We start from the raw sequence: 26,612 nt of genomic DNA, 5'->3' as shown, positions 1-26,612 counted from the left end.
ATGAAGATGGGAGACCAACTCATGGAGCTCTGGCTACAACAGCAGATACAGGCAATGAATTTGAGGCATGATATCAGAACCACGATACAAAATATTCTAGGTGATGTGCCCAGTGTAAAAGCTCCTACTCATTCTGCATCGAATCCGCGTAAAATATGCTATTTATGTCCATCGAAAGCTCGACGAATGACAAAACACCGTTGCATGAAATGCAAGAATGCAATTTGCGGCCCCAATAATGTGGATTATGGGGGGCGCATAAGTATCAACTGTGCGTAATTTTATTTTCTACATATTTTCTACCTACTTACCCATACTATTGTGCCATATAACAAGTTCCTATTTTTATTAAACAGTTTTTTGATATTAACGTTTTTTAATGCATAGTCTGCTTGAGGAATGTATAGTTATAATGTAACTGAGAATTAAGTTTTGTTATTTAGGGTTAAACATAAATGGCTACACTGCAGCAAAAATATTTACAAAAATAGTTTAAAACAAAATAGAGCAGAAATAATAGGAAATGATACTGAAATGGAAATTAAGAATAGTTAGATTGGTTACTGTATTAAGTGATATTATGACAAGCTAAAAATTTACTAATATTGTAAAAAGTTAAACTAAAATTCAAATAATGATGGGTAACAATTATTTTACACTTAAAAAGCATTTCTTACGTTTTGGTTATGCTTATTGTATTAAGCATAACAGAAATATACGTTCAGTATGATTGTAGCTAATAAAATGTTTAAATCATTAGTTATTAAATGTAACCACTGTAATATCAGTTTTGTCTCTTGTCACAAAATTGTAATAGATTGAAATTAGCATAATTAAACACTTGATATAAATTCTAGTTTCATCAGAACTTTTAAAAATGTTTCAATTCTTTGCTTCTTAAAACAAAACATTTAATCTCCTAAAACTTCAAATCACAAATTATTTACTATTTAAGATTGGTAATTGATAAACATGGTGATTCTCACCATGTTTGTCAATTACCAGTTGTCAAACATTTATTGATTAATATTTTTATTTACTTTTTTTTTATTACATTTATTTTTTATCTGTAAAAATTTTATTTAATTAAGAAAATTTTAAATTTCATGAGAAAAAAATTATTTAAAATAATGACACAAAATATTTCTTGAAACAACTGATTAATTGTATAAATTAAAAGACACAGTCGTTTCTAAAAATTTTTTAGACGATCACCATTTTCTTTCCTGTTCTAGAACCAACTGGAAACTGATTAATTATCAAACAATATAAAATATTTTTAAATTTAAAGAAAATGTTCTTAACTATTAAATAACATGTTAGAAATCTCTACTGTATAAAGTAAATATACTCAGAATAAAAAATTAACTTATGAAAACAAGTCAAATTAATAAATTTACGACTTTTATTGAAAAAATTTTCCTCTTGTATCGACGACACAAAAATTAACCAAGAGTTTTTATCATTAAAACAATAAAAATATTAAATCTTTTCAAACATCTCTATTGATTTGAAAGTTTTAGTTGATCTTCAGACCTACACATTTTTGTAGATTCTACACAATTCACTGTTCGGAGCACTTTAAAGCCATTAAAAAAGTAGTGTTGCATGTATTAAACTAACAAAATAATAACACTATATTTTAGTTTACCATATTTATTAAACATTTTTTCAAATTTAATTTTGAATGAAACAAGAATTAAATTAATTATAAAAATTAATATGTACTAAATTATAAATATATTAAAAATGTGAAAATTTAAGATGATCAGTATATTATATATTAAATTGTAATTTATGTAAAAATACTGCTATGTCCTTTTAGATAATTATATCTATATTAAAGACCTATATAAATTAAATAAGTTCATTTGATTAATAAGTTGTTATAAAAATAATTTTTCTATTTAAATTTATAAATCTTTTATCAATTTAGCCAATCAATTACTTTGCAATTATTTGGCTAGTTTTAGTTTTAATGATCCAACTTTAAAACCACCCTCTTTATTTTTTTGGAATTTATAAATATTTATTTGTTTGTTTATATTTATTCATTCTACTGCACTATAGTACACAAAAACTAACTTTTATAATAAACTTTAATCTTCCTGACATAAATAAACTGAATGTAAAACTAATTATTATAAATTCTCTTATATATGAATGTGATTGAAGTGCCATCTACATGACGCATTTAAAAAATACTAACAAAGCAATTGATGAAATATTTCAAAATAAAATTTAGATAGTGTTTTAAATACTGAAATGAATGTAATTAATTAAAAATTTTTAGTTATATACAGATCTGTTAATGTGATCTGATATTGCTTTTTTTTATAACATAAATCATATATTAAAAAATTCTATTATTTACATTATAGTTATATAAGGCAAAAACTACAGGTTTTAAAGAAAGGAAAAAACAACACTTTAATATCAATAAAAAGTTAAATTGTTGATCTGTTATTTTACTGGAATGTGTATAATTTTTATCTCGCAATTAACTATCAAAAAATAATACAAATTAACACATATTTTGTACAATTTTTCTCTTGCAAAAAATATATATTTATATACTTTATATACAAATTTGAATAATCATATATAACTAAATATGAAAAATTATGAAATATTCAAATTAAGGCCATGTTAGAAAGACTATGTTATAATCATAAATGCAGAATTTGATAAACTGTTATGTTTTTTGTTTTTTTTTAATGTAATATTAAATGTAATAAACTATAATATAGTAAATGTATTTAATACATAACATTAAAATTTATTATTTACATAAAAATATTTCAGAACTAATTTATATTTTATATCCAAAACTAAGCTCATTTGGAGAATTTTGATCAATACTTATTCATTATATAACAGAATTTCAATTCATTTTTATCAACCAAAATAATTTACGTAAAAAATTTTAAAACAAATGATATAATATTTACTAAGAAGTAAAATAAATTGTAATTGCTGTTCACTACAGATATTTTTTCACTTATATTTATTTTTAAAATTCTGATAACAAATTAAAAATTTATGTTTATTTAATATTTTTTGTTATATCAATCCTAATGTTTTCTAGTGTAAACAATAAATCATAAGTAAAAAAATAATTATGTAAAGCATAAATATATATATATATTTTTTTTTATTTGATATATATATATATATCAAATAAAAAGATTAATATACTTGTATGACACAAGTGTAAATTAATATTAATTCTTAAAACTTGATATGAAAACATATTAAAAATACATTCATATTTTAAAACATGGAAAAAAAAAACAATAATAAATAATTTTGTTTTAAATAAATTATTTTTGAAATTCAAATATAAATGTATTTTCTTTTTAATAAAGTAAAAAAAAAAAACACTTTACTTAATTATACAAGTTTTTCTAAGTCTTCTAAATGGGTACCTTAAATCCTTTGCCTGCAGGCACTAGGTTGAGAAACTTCTGCCCTAACTTGTCATCACTCAGATATATTAATGCTGTGTTTGATTATTAAGAATTCAAATACTTCTACAAGTCATCAATTTTTACTTTTAAAACTTAGTTTTAATTAAAATATTGGAAGTAACAAAAAATTCTTAATACTAATGGAATTTGATACTTTGAAAGATATATCAATCTATTTTAATCTCAGTAATGTGATTTTCATAAACATTTCTTTCTATTTTTATAAAACTGAAATTTTTCATTTTTGTTTTGAGACTTGACAAAAGATTATAATCATGATGTTTTAAAAGTTCTATTTCCTTTATGAATGGAGTATGTATGAATTTCAGCCAAGCCTAAGGGATGAGATGTCATCTGCAGATCAAAAGTTCCGACAACAAGGATTCTATCCTGGTCACACTGATGAAAGGAAATTTCAGTACAAAGTAATCCCCCATAATGAAGATTAAATTACACCTACTGATGTGAAGCTAGGGAACTGAGCTATGTCATACAAAAAGGAACTAATGTTTACAGAATTAATTCTCCTTCATGTGAGGAGTATAATGATATTAAAATTTGTGGAATAACTGATCAGGTTTATGTAATTAGCATCTTTTGAAAGATGGAAACCTTTGAGAGAAAGCAGTTGTATAATTGTTGCAAGATTATGGAGTAAGCAGATTGGCTTAGTAAACAGCAGGGTTGTGTACATGGGCCATCATTACTAATTTTTATCACTACTTATTTTCTGCATACTTTGTTCTTTTATTGCATAAATGATTAGTTCTTTGGAATGACTTCAAATGTTTAATTCCGAACTGATCATATAAAAAGTCTTATTATTCCTATAATAAGAATAATAAACTAAGTTTATGCAAAATAAACTTGTAATTGCAAGTTAATGTTTTTATAATTATTCTGAAAAATTATAGCATTTCAAAATCTAAGATTTTTATTCTTTTCCCCTGCAGTCACTAAAAGTTAAGAGATCGAGACTTTTTGTCAACATAAGTCATTATACTTCAAAATAATAAGTCTTGGAATATATATGGTTTGTTTTAGTAGTTCCAGTTCAATAGATTCAAAGTGTACTTTTTCACAACTGGCAACAATATAATAGCAAAAAAAGTCTTTGGAGAGCTTAGTGCATCTCACTGCGACTGCTGACAAATCATGCCGAGTAATCACAGCAGGTAGAATTCTTTTCCAACAGCCTAATTCTTTGTGATTAGTCTATAGTTCTCGATGTCTGCAGTGGAAAGTTAAGGCTCTGGCAGCATTCATGCATGATAAAATACTCAGTTGGCAGTCAAGACCTGGCAAGTAGCACAACAAAAACTTCTCCTTGAAGTTAATCCTCCTCCTTGATGCAGTCGTACTGAGTATTCATAGTCATGACTTCTCCCACAGCACCAAGACACAGACTGCTACACTCTAGAGTAAGCTGGCCGGAACGACAAACTCCTCAGAGTTGGGCTTTTCTAATCCCAACATCAACAATCAGATCCCATCCCCAGCAGACTGTGTCGCTTACTCAGACCTCGGCTTATCACTCAAGCGATGATCTAGTAGGGCACTGCGTAAAAGGGGGAACATGTCTCTAGATTTCACAGAGAATGCACACTGAGCTCATTTCTCACAAGACTGGACACAAAAGAGAGAAGTCTCTTCAGAGAATTTCAATAGATGACAAAAACTTTCTTTCAACTAAGCTGTTTGTTGAAATAGGACATTGCAAATTTTTCATATTAGTAAGAACTAACCATTTATTTATATTCTCTTTCTGTTTCTATTAATTACTCAATGACAATTAAATGTTAAATATTTGCAGCTATTATGTTAAATTAATTTTTTTTTAAATTAATTTGTTTTTGTTATTTCATTCCCACCATCTTTCTTTCTCTTTTCTATTACTTTATTAGCATATTTTAAAATCAATTAATAGTTACGTGCATTGCTGTTTATTTAATTACTTTAAAAATATTTTTAAAAAATTACAGATGCATCTAATATAAAATAAAATGTAAATTTAATAATGCTATGCAATACATAATTAAAAATTAAACCCATTAATCCAATATTTATGAAAATTAATTATTTTATTTTATTAGAAATTATAAATACAGTATCTGTAAAAACTTTCTTACTTGGTCAATAGGACAACCTGAGTTGATTAAAAGAGTTTGGGATTGAGCCAAAAGCACTTGAAGTAATTTTTCTTTAACTTCATTAGCCGTGTTCATCTTGGGTCGACTGAAATCAAATTTCGTGCATTGCAATAGAACATACTCTAAAACTTATTACAAAATACCGTAATTTAAAAAGCAATTATTTTTTTAGAAAATTCGAAATAGGTCTTAATTATCATATTGCTATATTTAAGTTATTAAGCAATTATTAGACACCTATAGAGACGAATATGAAGAGTTGCTACGGATGCAAGTTCTCCTAAAATATCGGCCACGGTAGCTTCTGGCGATTCGGTAATCTGGTCCAGAGTCAGCGGTTTCCAATTTTTAATATGTATAGCACCTATAAGAAAAACAGAGTGCATAAAACAAACAAACAAAAATAAAAAAGAATAATAGACTCTATTTAAACATATAAATAAATTGTTTTGTATAATTAAGAAATAAATTGTTATAAATAAAAATTTTTTAAAATTGGATTTTTGATTACTAAAAATAATTATTTTCCTGATCAAAGTTTTATTATTATAATTAATTAATTAAAATTGAATAAAGTGTTACATGGTATAAACTTTGAAACTTACTCTATAACTTTCACAAATAATTATGAAATACAATTTAACTGTCATAAAAAAATCATCATTTTTTTTTAATTGTAAAAATAAATTTTCCCAGCTGTCAAATTTATTTATTTGAATATTTTTAATTAGACATATTTTTATAAAATTATATATTATAAAAACGCATAATTTTTTTAAGTAAATAAATAATTCAAAGATTTAAAATCTATTAAAAAATACATAAAAATTTCAAACATTTTCTTTTTTTTTTTGAAATTATAATTAATTGGTATGGAAGAAAAAGTAAACAAAATCTACTGTAAATAACTATCAATAATTTCTTAGCATTAAAAAATCAAATTTAATCTCCTTTTTTAAAAAAAAAACTATTATTCTGGACCAAATATATTAATATATGTAATATATATCTTCATAGCATGGAATATTTGGGAGAGTTATCATCATCAATCTTTACTCAATTGTTAAATGATGACCATTTAGAGGAAAGTTGTTTGATATTACTTGGCTGTTATAATCCAATCAGTCAATTTCACACATGATATTTCAAACTTAACATTTATTAGTCAACTGACGACTGGTTGACTGATCAACCAGTCATCACCCTACTAATCAATGAGTTATCATCTTTATCAATCCATGCTATTATTTAAAACAATCCAATAAAGATTTTTTCTAAATAAATGCATTGCCATAATATATATGTAAATTCATATTTTCTTGTAATAAAGAATGGAAGGGATGGAGTATATTTTTCAATGATGGTAATGGTTTGATTGAACTTTTGTTAGTGGTTTAATATATTCATTCCATTGAATAATTGTATCTGCTACAGTCATTAATTTTACCATCATTACCGGAAATATGAATTAGGTCTACTCATTCCTTTATCAAATAAGAATTAAAATTAGTGTCATCACAAAAGGAACTATATAATAAAACAGGCAATAATTTTAATAAATTGAAGGATGATCATAAATGATAATGCAAAGGGTATTGAAATGTTAACATTTGAATGTATCGGTTATTTACGACTTTATATGTATGTACAGTAAACATACATATACATAAAACATATTTAAATAACAATTGAGAAGTTTCTAACTTTTGCATTTATAATTTTAAATTTATAAACGGAAGAAAAGGTATTTTAAATAAAGGAAGAAAGTTTTCCCGATAACAAAAAGATTTTTAATTCCTAAACACGCGTGAAAACGATATTTAGTTGATTTCCGATCATTAGCCTCAAAATGGCGCACGCTAATGAATGGAGCTGACGAACAGACCGACGAACGGGTTCACACATTTTTTTTTTCCACCCTACACGGTTTGGAATTTCTCAACAATCTACCTGATTAATTTACTGTATTTAATATTTGGCAAATTAATTATTGCATGGAATTAATCAGCTAAAACACAAAATAAATTATAATTCGCTTTAATTAAGTTTTTATCAAATGCATATTCAAAACCGCATTACGTCGAAAAGAAGATCGCTCAGTAATAATAATAATAATAATAGTAGTTTTAAAAAATCCTTAAGATACGGTACGTTTATTATTAAGCTATCTATTGTTTAAGTCGTTTTTGTTTTTAAATTTCTATAGAATTAGTTTTGTTATCCTCCTCCTTATTTCCACATTTTGTCAGTCGAGATGACATAACCTTGTCAAAAGGAGAATTTCCGCGGAAATCCTCTCGGAATTCAAACAAGATTGGCTCCTTATTCATTATTTGCCCAACTGTCAAGCGTTAAGATTAACACTATTCCGAGTCTGCACCGGTAGAAAAATAACTTTGCAAATAATGCATTCAAATCGGTTATTTTTTTCTTTTTCGCAAAAATAAAAAACTTTATATAACTATATATATAGTTATATACATATATATATATATATATATATATATATATATATTTACAAGGTATATACATAGATATAGGAAAAAAAGATCCGTTACATAACTAGTTGCAAACGGCTATATTTGCAATCAACAGATCGCACTTTTGCTTTTTTCATTTGTCCATTGTTATGATTGTATTTTGAAAGATTTATCATTCAAAAAGCGTATTGTGTATCATGCCACACGTATACCGTGCGTGCTGTATGCGATGCACTTCAATATCTCATCAGAAACTAATATAGCATTTTGAATAGACAGATATAACTTCTTTTTTTTTCCTCTAGTGTGGATGGGAAAAAATTATCTTTTCCAGTTTCATTGAGGCTTTTATTATGGAACGACAACCGGCGTCGTTCCGTAACTTTCGATTATCTTCTAGAAGAAAGTAGCGTTTCTCTAGCCGAAATGTCCATTTCCCTATTGACGCGTGCCCTACTTCTTTCCTTCCCCTTTTTGTAGGGCAGACAAAACAAACGCGAATCTTTCTTATGGCTGTTTTCTCCGTCTTTTTTCACCCCTAAAACAGCAGCGAGAATTCGTTTGTGGCCTGTTAATAAGTGTTTAACGACGAAAGTGGGTTAATTTTACGGTCGACGGAGCGGCCCAAAAGGGGTCAATCGGTGGTCAAGTCGGAAGACGGACGCGCTAACAAGACGAGGATTTAAGCGACACGACGTTAACGAGAAGCATTTGACGGTGGGAAGCGCAATTCCCACTTGGACCTGTGTTTTTCCATTGAAAACCTGATTATAAACCGGGAAGATCTGTCCCCAAACTCTGCACTAATAACGTCATAACGCACACCATTTTTAGCGAGTAATCGCTTAACATTTGGGAGAAAAGAGAGACGGAAGCGTTAAGGTGACAGCAAAAAGATTCCGTTTGTAATGTCATTGCAAGTTGCATAATCAACTCCCGGTCCACTGGGGCACTTTCTGTTTATTTGGCATCTACTTGACAGGCATGTTAATTACTCAAATGACAAATCACCAACAATAATGTAGTCTGTGTAAATTTTGTAGCTCAACATATGGACAGTAAACAAAATCCCACATTATCATTCTAATAAATTAAATGCTGCCATCTGTCAAAGAAGAAAAAAACCAAGATCTTTCCCGGAAAGTTAAGCTGGCTCTTAAAAGAATAGAAAAAGAATCCCATTAACTCATTTTCGTCTTGATCGCGAATTCCGATGAAAAAATCCCAACATAAAAAAGAAAATTACCCCGAACTAACAGGATGTTGGTACGCAACGACAAGAACTACCGTCGACTTTTTTATAAATAGAAGATTAAAGAAGGATTTGCAGATTTTTGACCATGTTGATTAGTCGATCGAAATACCATTGGTTTCTGAAAACGCATCGAAGAACGAGAAGAAAAAACGTCTAGGTGATTTTACTAGTAAATACCGAAAATACATCTACTTGGGACATTGTTTAAGTGAAAGTTACTTGTCGGTCTACATATGCATCTCCAGCTGTGGTGTGATAAGACAGCAGCAGCACAGAGCTGTCACTTCCCTTGGCATGCCGGCTCCCCCTAATCCTCTTACACCTGACGTGTGTCAGGCCTTAAGCTGGGATTCTCCACTACCAGCTCCCTGCTTTGCCTAAGCTGGCATGCAGCAGGACCTGTGCTTAATCCAGCCTTAAATAAAACATGGACCTAACAGTAAAGCTGCTTTGGGCACCTTGCTGTTCCTCAGTTCTGCGGTAGAACTCCTTGACAGGGCTCTACACACATGTAGCAGCAGCTTCTTTGGTAAGCTCATAAACTTCCATCTCCACTCTAATGTAGTCTAAAGATTAGATTTTTTTTTCTTTTTTTGTTGATCTCCTCTCGGAACAGACTGGAGTAAGTATTAAAGTGGCAACTAAGGACGTGCATGCAGGAAACTCCAGAGATGGAAAGAGCGAATCCTGTAGAGAAGGGTAGCCTAATCCTGTAAGTCTGACTCTTCCAAGAACTGTAACAGTGCATATCTGATTAGATGGCAAACAAAGAAAGATCTGTTCCCAGTAGACTGTTGGACGAAAAAAAGAAAAAGAAAATATTTGATACCTTTAGTGATATATATAAAGCAAAAGAGTATTTCGGTAACAATCTTGTTTTCCCAGTTTTCTTAAATGCGACAGTGAGTCAGAATAAACCTTACAACTTATAAAATGCATAGATTTCAAAGCTCTTTCTCGCTTGATTAAGCTGACGAGCTATTGAATATATTGCAGACTTTTTCTTTTCATATTAAAGTGATTCGCCGCAGTTACCGGAGCCGATTCTAAACGGATACCGGAGCAAAATTCAAAAACATATTGGCTTTTCGTCTATCTCGGTTCTCTCTAATTGTCGCCTTGTTGATATTTAAGTGTTTCCGTACCAAATAAATACTGATAAGAAAAATCCCCGAGATAAAACAACCGTCTTGTTTACAGTACAACCGTCTTGTTATATATGGATAGGATTAAAGCTATAAAAGCGGTATCCCTTTTTACTCTTTTCTGCACAAGAAATACTACGTAGAAATAAAGAAAGAATAAATTTGACACCGAAATCTTTCACTTCACTTAATGTTATTAAAGTCTCCCAATCAAACAGATCCTTCCTTCTAAACATCATAAAAATCATCCCCAGAAAAGAATACTCCGATATTAGTAATAACAATGACGAAACATGAATTATTAACATCTGTAACAAAATTTATTCGTCAGCTATTGGTTAACTTCCGTAAAATGCTCAATCCTATTAAAGATTACTAACAGCAGCTAATTTGACTATTTCGTCCCTACAGGATTGCGACTTCCAAAATAACTTCTTAACTTAATAAATCCTATTAAACAATTTACGTTTTAACAATCGAATGGCTATCATTGTTCTTGTTACAAACACAAAATTATTAATTAGCAATAAAATAGCGTAAACGGTTTAATTTTTACTCTTACCCTTTGCGCCTACGGCCTCGGACGAAGAATACCCTAATTTGATGAGGGCCGTTCGAACTAAGTCCGAAAAGACGGCGCTTCCCGGCACGATGGCATAGCTGTCCAACTCCACCGGTTCTCCTCCTTGACTGCAGCTCTGAATTTGTTCGACCACGCAATGGATGGGAATGCTTTTACCTGCAAGAAAAACAAAAAGAAAACAAAAACTCGGTTATTTAAAACCCGACTTCCGAAAGAACGGGTTGGCAGTTTCGAGCGACCTTCTTCTTTTAAGATGTAATCTTTTACCGATAAGTAGGCCCCCGCTTATGGCCAACTGACGCATAATTGATGCAAATAATGGTATTAACAAAAGTGGATATTAGATATTTCAGTTTAATCTTTGGATGTATGGTCACGTAAGCAGAATTAATTGTAACAAGTCACGGATGTTTCGTTAATTGAGAACGGGCCTAGGAGGCATGTGGCAATTTATTTATACACCTGTCGCGAAAGAAGTCTACTGTCCGAGGAGATTTTCTAAATTTCCCTACCAATATCTACAATCCGGATATTTATATTTATTTATAAATCTATAAATAATGCGGTAAAACGTACCGAAGTTCTGTACATATTCTACTTCCGCTCATTAACTAGATCCGTTCAATCGAGACCAAGCGATGCCTTCAAGGCTGTATTAGTGAAGAATGTTGTAGATGAGAAACATCAAGGTTGACTAGTATACTAATTACTAGACAACTGGCAGCTAATTCCTTGAGGCCAAACTGCATCTTATACTCAGGGGTCTTTACAGTATCCCATCGTAAACATATTATTACTACCGGGGAATCAGTCATAAATACCAGTTGACTTTTTATGATACGGTGACATCTCGTCCACAGAGTAATCTACAGACGAGAAGGAGATAACGATTCAGTCCTTTAGACAATAGCGATTCTTTCCCTGTCTTCATTAAGTGCGTGTTATCTAATATAGCAACAGAAAAATATATCAAATAGGACGATAATTTGGTTCGAATTCCATCTGTTTTAAATTATTCAGTTCTTAACAAAACAGAAAAAAAGAAACTGCGACGACAGTACAGCAAAAAGAAAAGAACACTCAGACGTGCCAGTTTCTTTTCTTCAGGTGTAAACAAGGATTTTAGCAAGTTTTTTACCTTTTCCCTCTTCTAAAGTTGTTTCGTTTGTGATAAAGATCCCTTAATTAATTCCGATCGTCATTTGTGTGCTATATCTCCACTGAGTTTTTCCTCCTCCAATCAAATATTGTGCATAACAACAAAACATGGCGAGTGAAATCGCCCGTTCATAAGTGAAATGCATTATTGATTAAACTCCAGCAAAAAAATCGCGTGTCAACTACCAGAATAAAACACTACAAAAATAAAAAGCAAGGGAAAAAAACCGAAAAGACATTTTGTAAAAATATGATTTCGTTGCTGGTGTTCGAGTCCTTAGGGACTAGAAGAGACAATACGCTAGAGACGTGTTCTGAGACAGGCACACTCGCTCTGTCAGTGATGGAACGGTTAATATTTTTTGATCAAACTTTACGAAAAATGTAATTAGTCATAATGGCCGCGCGAAACTAATTCCCACCCCCCTCGTCTAAAAGTTTATTGAAAAAGCCAATGTACTGTACATCTAATTAGTAAATAAAATGGCTACTCGATCGACAGATAGACTAATGACACCGATCTGATTTGATATCCGCGATATCTTTCTGTTTCGGAAAGTGAGATGATGTCTTAGTAACCATGTCAAGTGAAACGGGTCAAGTCTAAAGAATGGCCGCCTCGGGGTTCCGACATAACAACTTGCGTAATAAATTCTAGTTTCAAGTGGGGCGTATGACTCTTTTTTTTTCTTTTATTTTTAATTCTTCGAATTTGAATGGGAAAACAGTAGATGAATAAGGATTAATTCGAAGGAAAATGCTTTACGACAAGTCGAGATGAAAGATGGCCGAAGATTATCTAAGCTCGATTGAGTGATAAAAAGTTTCGTTTATGACCTTGAATCGGGACTTAACCATCCGATTTTTGGAAGTGAATCGACGGTCGAAGTTGCCAAAAGAAAAAAAAATACGTGTAATTTTCCCTTTTAGGCCGGTATTCCAACGTTTCGAAATAGGTTTTCCCGCATAAATTAAGTGTTCAGATATAACTTTATTAAAATCATTTTTGGGAGAATTCCAACTGGAGTGGAAGAAAACTGAAAATTTTCCGGGAAAGAAATAAGAGAAGTTTTTAGAAAAAAAGGAAAAAAAAAAACAAGAAATTGGCTTGGCACGGCATTACAGTAGAATCACAAAAGTCAATCCCTTAGCAGGTTTTAAAGACGGAGGAAGGCGATGATGATTTTCAGTTGATGGCGTGAACAAATGCGGACATCCCAATCGAACAATAAAAACTACAAATCATGCAAAGTGGGAGGGAGTGGATCAAAATTTCCCTAACGCCGGCGTTTAGCGGGCGCATCTATCTATCGCCGCGTAATACCACTGCCAATCACTCCGGGACAAAGGTTGCTAACCTGCAGTGGTGAAAACTTTTTTCTAATGACGCGCACCAGCCAGCTAATTCCCTTTCGTTTGGCCACTGACAAGCCCGGGGATCCCCGAGAACGAGCGGATAGGCACGAGAGAGAGAGAGAGAGAAGAGGGAAAATAAAAAAAAGGGAGCCAAGCCGGGCAGGAAGTCAATATCCTCCCCCCGGCCTAATCCTCATCGCTGAGAGGGCGCTTTCACCAACTCCAACTTTCAGTTATTCACAGACGAGCGGTGTGTGTCTGCTCCGGTTTTATGTTCGCTAACGATTATCACATGAATGCCCTCGAATTATATGTTGTGGTTTAAGTGACTTCGTCAATAATAGGCCCGGGTCCAAACCGACCGGGATTTGCCGCAAATTCTTGGCTGGTCGTACGCATGCTCCGACCGTCTACCTCCGGTTGGAGTGGCTAAATCCGATTTTTCGGCTTCTTAACGGGAATCACCTCGATTGAAAACTTGAGAATAAATTAAGAAAAATATATATATACGTGTATTGCAGAGTTTTTCCCACTGTCGGTCTATCGGAAAAAGAAATTCTTTTAGACAAATTTAAAATCGGAATAAAAAAAAAAGAGAGAGAGAGAAAATTGTTAGGATGGTGGGAAGCCGATCGGCGCGTAATGCATTGTGCTTCTTGCAGGCAGGAAAAAAGGGGAAAGACACAATTAGGCGATTGTGATGTAAAAGAAACGCTTAATTCCGAAAAGCTCAGATTGGAACGTGCTAGACCAGACATACACGACTAATGGGCATGATAATTATGTGTGATCACACGCAGTTTCTATGGTAAAGCGAGGCTAATGGAACATCGGGACTAAGCGTGGAGCGGCATGTCGAGCGGGGATTAGATTGACCCGGGGCTGGCAAACAGAGAGACAGACAAGCACGCATCTCTGGCTGTTCTCCCTCTTCGACTGGATCAGCCTAATCTCCCTTCGGCTGCCTTCTATCCGTCAGCCACGGAATCGCACTTCGTTGGCCCTTTCCGAGCGAAAGAGAAGAGACTGTAAAAAGTATTGTCTGACAAGATGTAGAATAAAACAAGTTTATTATCTGGCAGGAATAGCTGGTCTCCCCCCAGGGCGGCAGGTAAAGACAGTCAGCGCCCGCCAGTGCTGGCCTTCTTACCTAATCCCTCGGAAATGAAATCCGTGGCCACTAGTAATTGCATTTGGGGCCAGTTAATCCTGGTGGATCGAGAGAGACAGGCCGATCTGGGTGGCTGATGTGAAACCATTGGAAAATGATGACTCGGGATTAAAATTTGACAAGAAGACCGGCTAAGAAGGCTGTCTTTGGAAACGACGTCTTGTTCGCCGTACGGTGATAGGAAGTGACATGGAGTGATTACTGAGCGGAAGGAAATGGGGAAGACGTTTTTCTACCATGTGACGTCCCCCCAAAAACACCAGCTGATGACGGAGACAAATTAATAAAGTACCAAGGCAGGTTGTTAAGTCATTTGCATCTCTGCCACTGGAGTGTAATCCTATTATCTCGTCTCCCGAACCATCAGGTAGAGAAACCTCTTCTCTCACCTGTCAACATTGAAGACGCTACTAACAAATTGACCAAAACTTCGGACAAAAATTCCGACAAAAGAACTTGACAGACGGAACGGGGAGATTAAAACCTGTTTTATTTACAGTAAACAGTTCGTTCCATCATCCGCAGATAATAATTAAATGTGGACTGCTGCTTTATAAGATTGTATCGTCCTTGAATGGCCGACGAAAGACGGCATCTGGTTGCTTCCGTTCAATTGATGATTACAGTCGATTATAGATGTCACACCGGAATTGCCGCTCCAAAGGAATCGAAGATTGCTGCTGCTTGTTTTAGAAACATACGAATCGAATTAGACCCGGACGTTTGTTTCCTCCCAATTGACGTTTTATGACGGCACCGTTCTTCCTCCTCGCTCGCTCCAACCTGACTTCACGTTCGACTAAACGAGTTTTTCCTTCCGATTCCAAACGTTTCTATGTTGTTTACATGCCTCCATCTTTTAATTAGGAAACAATTCTCGGAAACTAATGGAGTAGACACCCCTAATTACTCCAACCTCGGATAATATCGACTGCTTGGCCGAAATTCTAGAAATTCCCCAAAAAATACCTGACGGGAAGATGAATTTTAAGATATGGCGGCTTTTCGGCATTCTCAATTATCTAACAGTACTTCCGAAATTCTTCGACTCTCGACGGCGGGATAATAATAATCCTATGATATAATATTATCTCCCCCACGACTTTTGTATGGAGATGAAGAGCGTGCCTTGCAAAAACTTGCTTTGGTATATCCAATTAAGTCGGACACAATGCAGTTTGTGCAATGTGTGCACTGCAATTATGCTTAAATAATTTCTCACTCGCTATTTTATAACAAAATAATAGCTTGATTTTATTATAATTAAATCTAGCGAGGTCATCTAACTCTTAAAAATCAACTTCATATATCTCGTTTGTTTCCAACGTCAAATATTAATTAACACGGAATTCGAATGTTTTTCATTTTTTGCCTCGTCTCCGACATTCATAAAGCGCCTTTTTTTCTCCACGCGATCGTTCTCTAGCATATAGAGATGAAGAGATAAACCGAATCAACTAACATTATCGTACCTACCGGCAAAACTACGACAGAAATACTACGTAATGCGGCCTAATTAAATTTTTCCAATAAAATATCTTTAGTTTAAAATTTCTTTACGTGCGCTACAATACACGTTTTTGTCGTTGCCAATAATAAAATAGCTGCATAAAGAAAGATTTTTACTCCCATTCCTTTTTATTTTTTTTTGTTTTTCTTTTACTGATCCACGGTAAAGTTTGTCTTGTCTGCAGCTTAGACAATCTTGTCAACTTTAAAGCTTCGAAAACTTGATCCCGTCTATTTTTCCAAGAAAGTGGATCAGAACATACCTTATATCGCCATTTCCAATTTAACATATACTTCTACGGTCAATCTATTCTTGGCATTATCTTCTCTTTACTTTGTCTTGGCATAACTACACTAGCAACCGATGCCAAAGCCGATTCTAAGAAAGTGGTATTTCTTTCCCCTTTCCTCTCTAATCTCGAATTGTCTGGAGTGATGCATCTAAGTCTGTTTTTGTACTATGCTTTGCTGATCAAATATCCCTCTCTTATTCTAATATCTTAATCTTGCCATATTTTCCTTCCACTTTTATATTTATATAACCCACACTCGCGCATATAACTTATACTTTCCCCTAAATATATCACTTATATATATATGTAAACTAAACAACTATCACGTCTCGAATTTTATTAGTCCTTTCAAAAATGTTTCGACCATCTCGACATCGCAGTCGACCAACAACAATGTGAAAGTTTTTATTAATCAATTCAATATTTTATTAGTGCCTTGATATTTTCAGTAAAAACTTTTATTACTCCTTCCAATATTTTTATTCATAACTTATGAATGAGTTTTTCTTAACATTTTTATTTGCCACTTCTCGCATCCTCCGGAGCAGCATCAGCAACGGTCAAATTAATACTCAATTATCTATAGAATATTTCGTTAGTAACCCGAAATTCTTTTTACTGTTCGCTCCAGAATCGTTTACTACTTTAAAATTTAAAGCTTTTTAAGTTTTATTTGCTATCCTATCGATGTAATTTGCTACTTTCAAAAGTTTTATTAATCGCCTCAAAATTTCCACTAAACACCTCAAAGATTTTATTGGCCGCCTAACATTCTTTCCTCCCCGATAACCTCAAAATTCCTATTAATCTATTTATTGCTCTTTCCGATTAATAGAAATTTCCTTTAACTAAATTCTATATTTTTCCTAATCGCATTAAAAATTTCTACTAAACATCATTCGAAAATTTTTAGTTTCGCAATCAATTCGAAATTCCCGGTAACTAATACGAAATTCTTAACGATTGTAGAAAAAATAATCATTTCTGGCATAATTACACTTGGAGATTTCCAGAAAGATAAAAGGAATATAAACACAATATATACCGTTTCATATTCAATTGACTGTTTTCGTTCGTTTCATCCGCGTTAATAGTTATTTAGGACTAGGGGAAAAAAGGCATCGACTAATTTTACCATTTAAAAAAAGAAAAAAAGAAGGAAATTTCTTTTTTGTTTACTTGTTAACTCGTAATTACAGGTCCGTTCTTTTGATGGGAATGGCGCAATCCATGGGGAATTGTTAATTTATATCATCATCAATTATGGTGTTTGCATCAATAGCTCCAAAGATTAAAAATTTTGAGTATATTTTCCTCTTTTTTTCCTCTCTTTTTCCCATTCCTATCGTCCAAAGAGGATTTCTTATGCAACCTAATCTTAATACCGAGTTTTTGAAAAGGCGAAGCTTTAATAAAATTCAGATTTTTGATCACTTATCGCTCTTAAATAAAAATCTAGCGACAAACAAGTTGTTCGGCGATGCTTCTGTAGATAGAAAGAACCCGAGTGTGTTTATTTAAATTAAAAAATAATAATGATAATTCGGACAATTTCAATTGCAAAGACTCGAAATAACAATTTTTCTCCCTCGATACAAACGAGGAAAAAATAAAATAAAATAAAATCATATAATTCTAAGTAAAATAAGAGAAATAAAACAGTATAATTCGACATCATTCCACTCAGAAAAGGAAAAGATCTTCTTGTATAAAATGATTAATAAATAAATGAATAATCTCGATACGTTGGTTCTTACCTTTTCTAGAAAAGAACAAATGCCGTACAGACAATGAAAAGGGTCTTTGCCAAAGAGAAAATTCCCAAGTCGAAAATAAATTCGATTGTTGATAAATCAAGACTATTTTCATGTCGTACAACATTTGCAATTTTTGAAGAGAGTTATTTTGATTAAAAGCTATGCTTACTTTCTACTGCGATGCTTTTAAGTTGTACGGAAACAAATATTTTGAAAAGTATACACGTTTTTAAATCTATCATTACTACTTTATTCGTATAAATATTTGTTTCAAATTTATCTTTCATGCATTATAGTTTAGTATACGACGGAATAAACTAAATGGCATTGTGTAGAAAGAAACCGTATTGTCTGTTTTTTCGACATTATTCATTTCATTAACATAAATTAAATCGATGCTTGAAAAATACAAAGATTTCAATTACGTTACAGAACAATGACGACCATTTAATAAAATATTCTTATGAAATAGTTGCCGATCTAACAACTAATCTGATCGAACATAATAGTTGCCTACAAGAACACACCATCTCGCTAAACATCCATTAACAATTGTAAAGCATGGCAGTAGTTATATACAACAATGGGGTTTATTTTTGAACTGATAAATTAAGATATAAATTGAATATGACTCCGTACTCCGGCGGAAGACGAGAGAATCAAAATTTATTTCGAGAAATTTAAAAGTAAACGTACTTAGAAATTGTTTTTATACGTACGAGATGTACTTTGATGGGTAATAAGATGGTAATATCGAATTTCTAGTTAAGAGAACGTTCACGGTTCCATACTTTTCTAGCAGATAAACCAATCGGTCCTTCGACAAAACTAAATCAAAAATTTAAACCGAATTTTACAACGTTATTTGCCAAAGAAAAATCACGATCGAGGACAGGGAGGTGTTAACGTGTCAAGGAACACGATCTGGACTTCAAAATCTACATTTAGGATTATCTCTTTTGCATAGGTCTTGTACGTTGACCCCATAGCAAAAGATTTTTAATTAGCGGCAGGCCTTTGAACATTATCCATCCCGACATCAGATACTCCGCTGTTTCATTTTCTATCACGAATGCTTAATAGTAATTTCTTATTATGAAAAAGAGAATAATTCCTTCGTTTTACAATACAACAATATAAGAATAAAGCTTTCTTAATTAATGATATTTACGAATTAAAAGCACAACGGGGGAAGGCACCGAGGGGACAACAAAACAATTTCGAACACCGCACGTTAGAAAGATTAAACGAGTCTCATTTTAGTACAGATCATACAGATTCCTTTTTTGAAAGAATGCAACAAAATGGGTTATTTTGGCAAGTTTTCTTATCCAATCGACGCAAGAAAGGAGGAATATTTTAATGAGATTAAGCGTCTAAAGGACACCGATGAAGATCAAAGAAATGAAAAAAAAAATGGTTTTTAAAGCTACAAAACATCTAATAAAAGAGCGAAAACGAGTAGTTTTGGTAAAAGGTCTTCTGTCCGTTAAAGAAACGCAGCGATTCGTTTCTGCGTGTCAACCAAAAAGCCTTCCTTCAGATCACCGACAAATAAACAGAATTTGATAAGCACTCGCTTTCTGTATATAAACTTTTATAGGAAAGAGAAAAGCACGGAGTAACGATTTATCGAATTTAAAGATCGTAGGGCTTATCCGGTAAGTAGTGTCCTAAAAAAAGATAAACGCAAGATTCCCCACTTCTTTCTGCGATTAAAATCCAAAAATAGTCACCAATCAACAAAAAGGGGAATCGTTTCTTAACTAAAATCAGCTGTTTTTTCCGGCCTGGATTTACCAAAACTCTCGTTTTTTTTCTTTTATCTCCGCGAAGGTAAACTACTTTTAGAATTACGTTAGCCTGAAAACGATAAATCGCGCCTATCCCCTTTTAGAAGTGTTCTAACATTTCCAAAAACTTTTATTAGATTAACGTCATTATCGAAATTAGAATTATTAGCGCGATGGCCAGTATTTCATTGGCCTCAAAAATACTTTTATCCGCTTAAAAAGAGAGGGAATCAAACGGCATTTTCTGTAGGTTAATTGTAACCAAAAATAAACAGTAAATAAACGTTTCTGTGGGACGAACAAACGAAACGAAATCCCCAACAGTAAAAGTAGAATACATTTCTCTACTCGATAAATCTCGCAGCATCATCACATCTACGATAATTTTATTCACCACGGCACCAAGGTGAAAAATTCACGTTGACAAATATAAAGACTGCGTAGGCCTATCCTTTCATTTAATACCTAATCTAATAGAAATCAAAACTAGAAAGTTTTTGATGTTCTTCCAGCAGAAACCCAGTTATGATTTGTGTAAAATTGAATCGGTTCCACCGACACTTTTCCGAATCGACATCGGTAACGGAAATTGAAAGTTCTAACAATTCTAAAGAATTAATGAAACGTGGTTTCTCTATAAATTTTGGTTTTATGAGGATTTGATTCTCTCCCAAAGTCTGATAGCACCGGTGAAGTTATTCCACCTCTACTAGTGACTTGTTAATTATATATTAACGCGCACAAACTCCTGGCTGGCGTTGTCATCGCCAAACTGAAAAAAAAGAGACGAATGGTACTTTAAAATATTCCTAAAATAGGAGTTTAAGTCTCAAAGAAATTATTGGTAGAAATTCTTTCGCTAACGGGTTAAAAAATTCTCTCGAAAATGGGGTGAGAAATATAAGATCATTAAGTAGAACTAAGGACAAGGAGAAAGATGAAATCACCTATGTCCTTGGGGAAGCTAAATCTCTGGAAGAAAATCAGGTTAATGTGAACAGATGAGAAGCAGTATTGAGTCCGTCACGAAGTAGACGGCTCACTCTACGTTCCGTCATCGTGTAGTATTGATAAATTCTGATCCAAAACAATAAACTCCGCTCATAATTTTTTATATAAAAACAATTCTAATCGAGAAACTACCGTTCAATTTACACTTACGTAAACGTAATTGAAATCAAAGATCACTCCTGCAAGAAATATTTGCGTAACTTTCACTCGAAGATCGATTAATTGATAAATTACAAAATAATAATAATACACAAATAAATATCTATTTAATCAAATATAATATTCTGTTGTTGGAGAAAAGAATATTTTATTAAAGGATAAATTAGAAGGGTTTTTTTTCGTTTTGGCAGGATGCCTCTCCAGAACTAATCTGATAAGTTCTATAAAGAAGAGGATTAATAATTTATCGAGATTAAGAATACGAGGAGATCGATGAAATATGAGAAAGCCTAAAAGTATGTTAGACTTAAATGAAAGCATTGGATCAAAAAAGGAATCTGAGTAATTTGGTAAAAGGTTTCTGTAGAAAGGAACAACGTATCAATTCCATTATTCTATTCTTGTGAAATGTAAAGATTTTAATAAGCATTTTAAAAGATGGGAAAATGAAAAGGCAACCGGAAAAGATCTAAACTCGATTTCCTATCAGCAAATTAGTTATATGTCGAGATTAAGAATCAAAAACGTCTTATAAATATATATATATTCCGTGGAGATCAGGAGGACCAACGGGTTAACAAAAGCTATCACCACCAGTCTAACTAAGAAAAGAAAAGCTAAAATTATTGGTTTAATTGGTTCAGAATAAGTCTTTGTGAAGAAATATTCTGATGGGATTTCTCTTGTGAATGATTCTTCTGTAAAGTTCCTTCCAAATGATAACTAAGGGAGGCTAATGATTCGTGAGAAAGGATTCTCCCGAAAATATGGTTAAGAAAAATGGCACAGATTTAATTAATTTTTTCCCAATTGAATCGATACATTTATAACCGTCATCGAGTCCGTTCGAGGTTAAAAACATAAAGAATATCAGCAGCTTAACTACTAATATCCCAGTAACTTCACATTTCCTTACTTTATTTGCGATATTTTCGTTAAACTTGTCGTAATATTCGTGTATTTTATAAAAAGAGATCTTATCTACAAAATTTCTGAATGACTGCTGATAAGAATTACAGGCAATTGCCTATCTGGTAAATAAAACATGTACTTTTCTTGGTGACCGAGTAGCTCTTAAGTGAAAGAATTAAGTACAATAAATTCGTGTATTGATAGGCGGGAAAGATGATTTCATATAGCATAAATTAGCGTAGAGAAATGACCGAAAACTCGACTCTGAGGGGGGAAAAATGAAGCAGAGTAATTGTCCCGAACTGAGAAATCTATAAATAAAAATGCGAGACACAACACTTAAAAAATGGGTTTCAAATTAAATAAAAATAGAATAATCTAACGAATCTCAACTTAAAAAACTTATCACTTATAATGAAGTTACAAAACCAAAAAACAAATTAGATTTAAATCTAAAACCTTTGAATATATATTAAATAAAAATTTATAAGAAATCATAATGGATTTACATAAAACTCGGATTATGAAATTATATATTACACTATTATTTTTATTTTTAATTAAGTAATTAGATATTAAAATCATTTCAGTTGCGGAAAAAAGTCATTTAAACGTCTCAATAAATATTTATGACGAATTTTAAATCGATTTAAATCGCTTAAAACATTTGTAATGGGTGCATTTATCAGAAACTGTGGTACAAACCAAATCTAGACGATTTAACGTGTTGAAAATTATTTATAAAATGTAGAGACAAATTTTTCACACTTGGGCTTTCTCTAATGCGACATAAATACCGAAAGTTCTGTGACACTACACGCGACAAACATTAATTCAACACTACAAACTTAAGAATAATCATTGTTCAGATTATTTTTCCCGTTTAAAACAATAATAGATCCATTAGATCCTTATTCAGAAAGATCTTCACGTTCCTGATATCCAGAGCTGTGTTTCTGACACTTCCTTTACATAATATAGATATTGTAAACTTTCAATGCTTAGACTCGATGGAGAAGGTTGAAATGAAACAACACCTTTACAATTTATATCTACTTTCCGACGATAACTCTTGCTTCATCTTATGGCACAATCTGAACGAATTTATACACTCCTATAATTTACAGAGAGTATTTACCTATAAAATAACAGATTTACACGTAAATAAAACAATTTAAATAATATATAAGTGTATAAAAAAATAAGTAAGGTTAATATACAGAAATGTAAATCGGCTTCTCACGGCATAGGCTACGGAATATGGCATTATTTATATTAATTCATAGAAGAAAATGAAGAAAAAGAAGCGATTCTTCTAAATAAAACTGTAAATATTTCACAACTGACAGGAAGAAAACAACGCCAGGTTATAAATTCGTCTTTAATAACAAACTGCAGGATTAATGTAAGAAATTTTTCTGGGAGAAATATAGATAGAGTTAGAGATTCTAACCCTTCTTTTTTATTTATTTAAAAGAAAAATAGCCAGGATATCACCGAAAATAATCGATTTAATCGTAAACTAAGTTTTCGAATGATGTCGGTAAAGGTTAAGTAAAGACGAAAAATTTATCAATAACAAAAAGAATTTCATCATAATAGATTTTACTGCTGCCAGGAAACGTAACAAACTCTAATTCCTCGAAGAGAAACACTATAGATTGTGAACTCAAAGATTCTGTTGACAGAAGATAGGAATTTACCGTCGTCGGCAAGCGAGAGAAAGAGAGAAATTCGAAGTTCCAGTAAAGCAATTTTTGGAAAAGAAAGAAGAGAGAAACGACTTCTAGATTAATTAGTAAAAAAAGAAAAAAACCCTGTTCAACGCTTGACGAGATTAAACTTCTTAATTATTTTACATCCCTGTAAGATGTAATAATATTTTGGCGGCATTTGGTAACAATGGACTAATGCTTTCGAATGGAGTTTAAATTACAAATACGTATTTGTAGAGAGTGAGGCTGGAGACAGCAATCCCTTTAGGATCAAAAACGGCGATACTTAAAGAGCTGGAGTGACCTATAATCACCTCTATTCAAGTCTCCCGCCACAGACAGACAGTTCAGCCAACGATTACTCAAAGGTTGACTAAGCCAACAAAGTCAACTACCATTCGGTAACTTTACTGATACGAAAATTTTCCAAATGCCGCTTTATGTCGTTGTTATTATTAAATTTATTCTCCTTATTTCCTCTAATCTACTTTGCTGACGATGAATTTTAAATGTGACTTTCCTGCCAGCTAAATCACCATAATAAGCGATAGGCCTCCGTGTATCCTACTAAACCTTATAGGAAAAGTAAAAAATCAATTCGTTAAGCACGTTTTATCAAACGGCAACGATAGTTTCAAAAATTCGATACTAAACAGCCTACCGATTCTTCAATTTGACTATGCAGAGTAGGCAAATATCCGTTCAAATCGGGTCATTTCGACTCGGGAAAAAGAGAGAATTACAATACGGGTCCATCAGCATAAAAACCTGCGTAGCAAACTTACGTGTAAACAAAAAGAAATAAAAAATAATAATAAGAATTCCTCATTACTTGTGTTATAATATAAACTAAAATACTAAACAGTTAAATATTTTAGCCGTCCGCCGGGCTCTTTACGATGTCGAACTGACGAAGAGGGGGAGAAATGTTAACTGCATATAGAAATTACCGGTTAACCGAATGCTAATCGTGGAGTCTTCCGTACGACCGCAATTGGATAAGTAACCAGAATATCATAGCAAGACCGTCAAAGGTCACTATCCTATCAGATCACTGATATTTATCTTATTAGTCGAGATAAGTATACGTCTGTGTGTGTGCGTGTGTGTGTGTACAGACTGTATATATAGACCAGTTTATCGTCTCGACTTTCTTTGCTTTTCAGAAATTAACATCTGGTTTAAAGCAGTTAGTGTGAAGTCGGATTTATTTATTTATTTTTTTTTTTTTTTACGTCGGAAACAAATACTTTTAAAACCACGAACTAGGTTGAATGAAAACTGCTTCTATTCACGACTGAATTTAGGTTCGTTCGACGATTGTGATCCTAAACGAGATGTGAAGAGGCCTGAGGCGCCAAACCAATCCGCTAATATCATTGAAAGAAGCACTCTTCGATTAAACCGTACTAAAAGCGATGGTCCGATGTAAGGATCACACTTTTAAAATGACCCTCTTCGACCTTCTAGCTACGTTCTAACAATTCTGTAGAGTGCGAAACTTTCTATCTCAATAAGTTCAACAATTTTCTTCTCTGCAACTTCAGCTCTTAAACAGTAATAACTCGGAAAAGTATTTAAACACTAGGAAGATTATGATTCATTAATTGTTTGTGAATTTAACAATGGGGAAAGCATAACTATGTTAATGATTGTGGCATTCTCTCTTGCAGCAGTCATCACTAAGCAATAGATAATTTCGACAGTGATAGCCATGGATTTAGCATTAGACTACTTATTGGGACGACGAGAGATTATTTTACTCCGTATCCACATTTGGGATCGTCATCACTTGTCTGACTATTTATTAATTAAACGTTAACAAGTATACACATAAATAACACACTTATTCATCGTACGATACACAAACTGATTACTGAATATGAAAACAAATTATTAAATTCAATCTACGTTGGAAAACTTAATTTAGACTAATTTCTTCCTACGGTGATACGGGGTAATCGATACTAAAAACAAGTGGATCGTTTGAAAGTTCAATCGACTCGCATTGATCACAGAAAAGTTCGGAATCTACAAGAAATGAATTATTAAATTTGAAATCTAATTCTGCCAATATAAAAATGTGGCTTGAATACTGAAACGTTTTTAAGAACAAGTGAGAATTCTTAAAGAAACGAATTTACATCTATAAAGTCAGTAAAGCGCAACATCGGTGTAATCAAACGTTCTCCAGATGATGTTACAAGAATAAAGTTAATATATAAAAACACGGGCCTCTATAATATAATCACTATAAATTATATTTAAATTAATTATTAATAAAGAAATGGAATAATTAACGATTTTGAATTGCGGATAAATTCTAATATTATTGATAAAATCCAATATTTTAAACGTCATTAATGGAAACAGCAGGCCAAGAACTGGTGGAAATTCGACTCAATTGACACGATCATTGTTACAATTAATTTCGAAACTTGTAAATTCCAAATTATTGATAATGTGAGAAGCAATATCAACACATTAGCGCAATGAATGGCATAATATCTAAATTTACAGTATGGATACGTAATGATACACTTAATCAAAGGACGTCTCAATAACATAGTTTTTAAGACGTTTCTTCTTATTACAAAAACGTAAACAGCTTTTTATTAAAAAAAAAAAAGTTAAATATTTTGATCAAGATGCACTATAAAGCAATTAAGTGCTTCTAAGTATAATTAATTATACT

General features: G+C 32.4%; 1 protein-coding gene across 2 annotated transcripts in view; it reads right to left on the bottom strand.

Moving 5' to 3' along the window:
• Positions 1 to 26,612, bottom strand: part of LOC136972612 (homeobox protein dve-1-like) — an 84,845-nt gene that overhangs the window by 48,428 nt on the left and 9,805 nt on the right. For both annotated transcript variants that reach the window (XM_067267196.1, XM_067267187.1), the window contains exons 3-5: positions 11,063 to 11,239; positions 5,858 to 5,984; positions 5,600 to 5,705 (exon numbers count right to left, since the gene is read on the bottom strand). In XM_067267196.1, coding sequence (XP_067123297.1) covers positions 5,600 to 5,705; positions 5,858 to 5,984; positions 11,063 to 11,239 — 410 coding nt within the window. The remainder of the gene's footprint in view (positions 1 to 5,599; positions 5,706 to 5,857; positions 5,985 to 11,062; positions 11,240 to 26,612) is intronic.

The sequence above is a fragment of the Centruroides vittatus genome, unplaced genomic scaffold (assembly GCF_030686945.1).
Source record: "Centruroides vittatus isolate TY-2023 unplaced genomic scaffold, ASM3068694v2 contig_1057, whole genome shotgun sequence".
NCBI classification, from domain to species: domain Eukaryota; kingdom Metazoa; phylum Arthropoda; class Arachnida; order Scorpiones; family Buthidae; genus Centruroides; species Centruroides vittatus.
The sequence above is the reverse complement of the archived record's forward strand: the minus strand, read 5'-3'. Positions and strand labels throughout refer to the sequence as shown.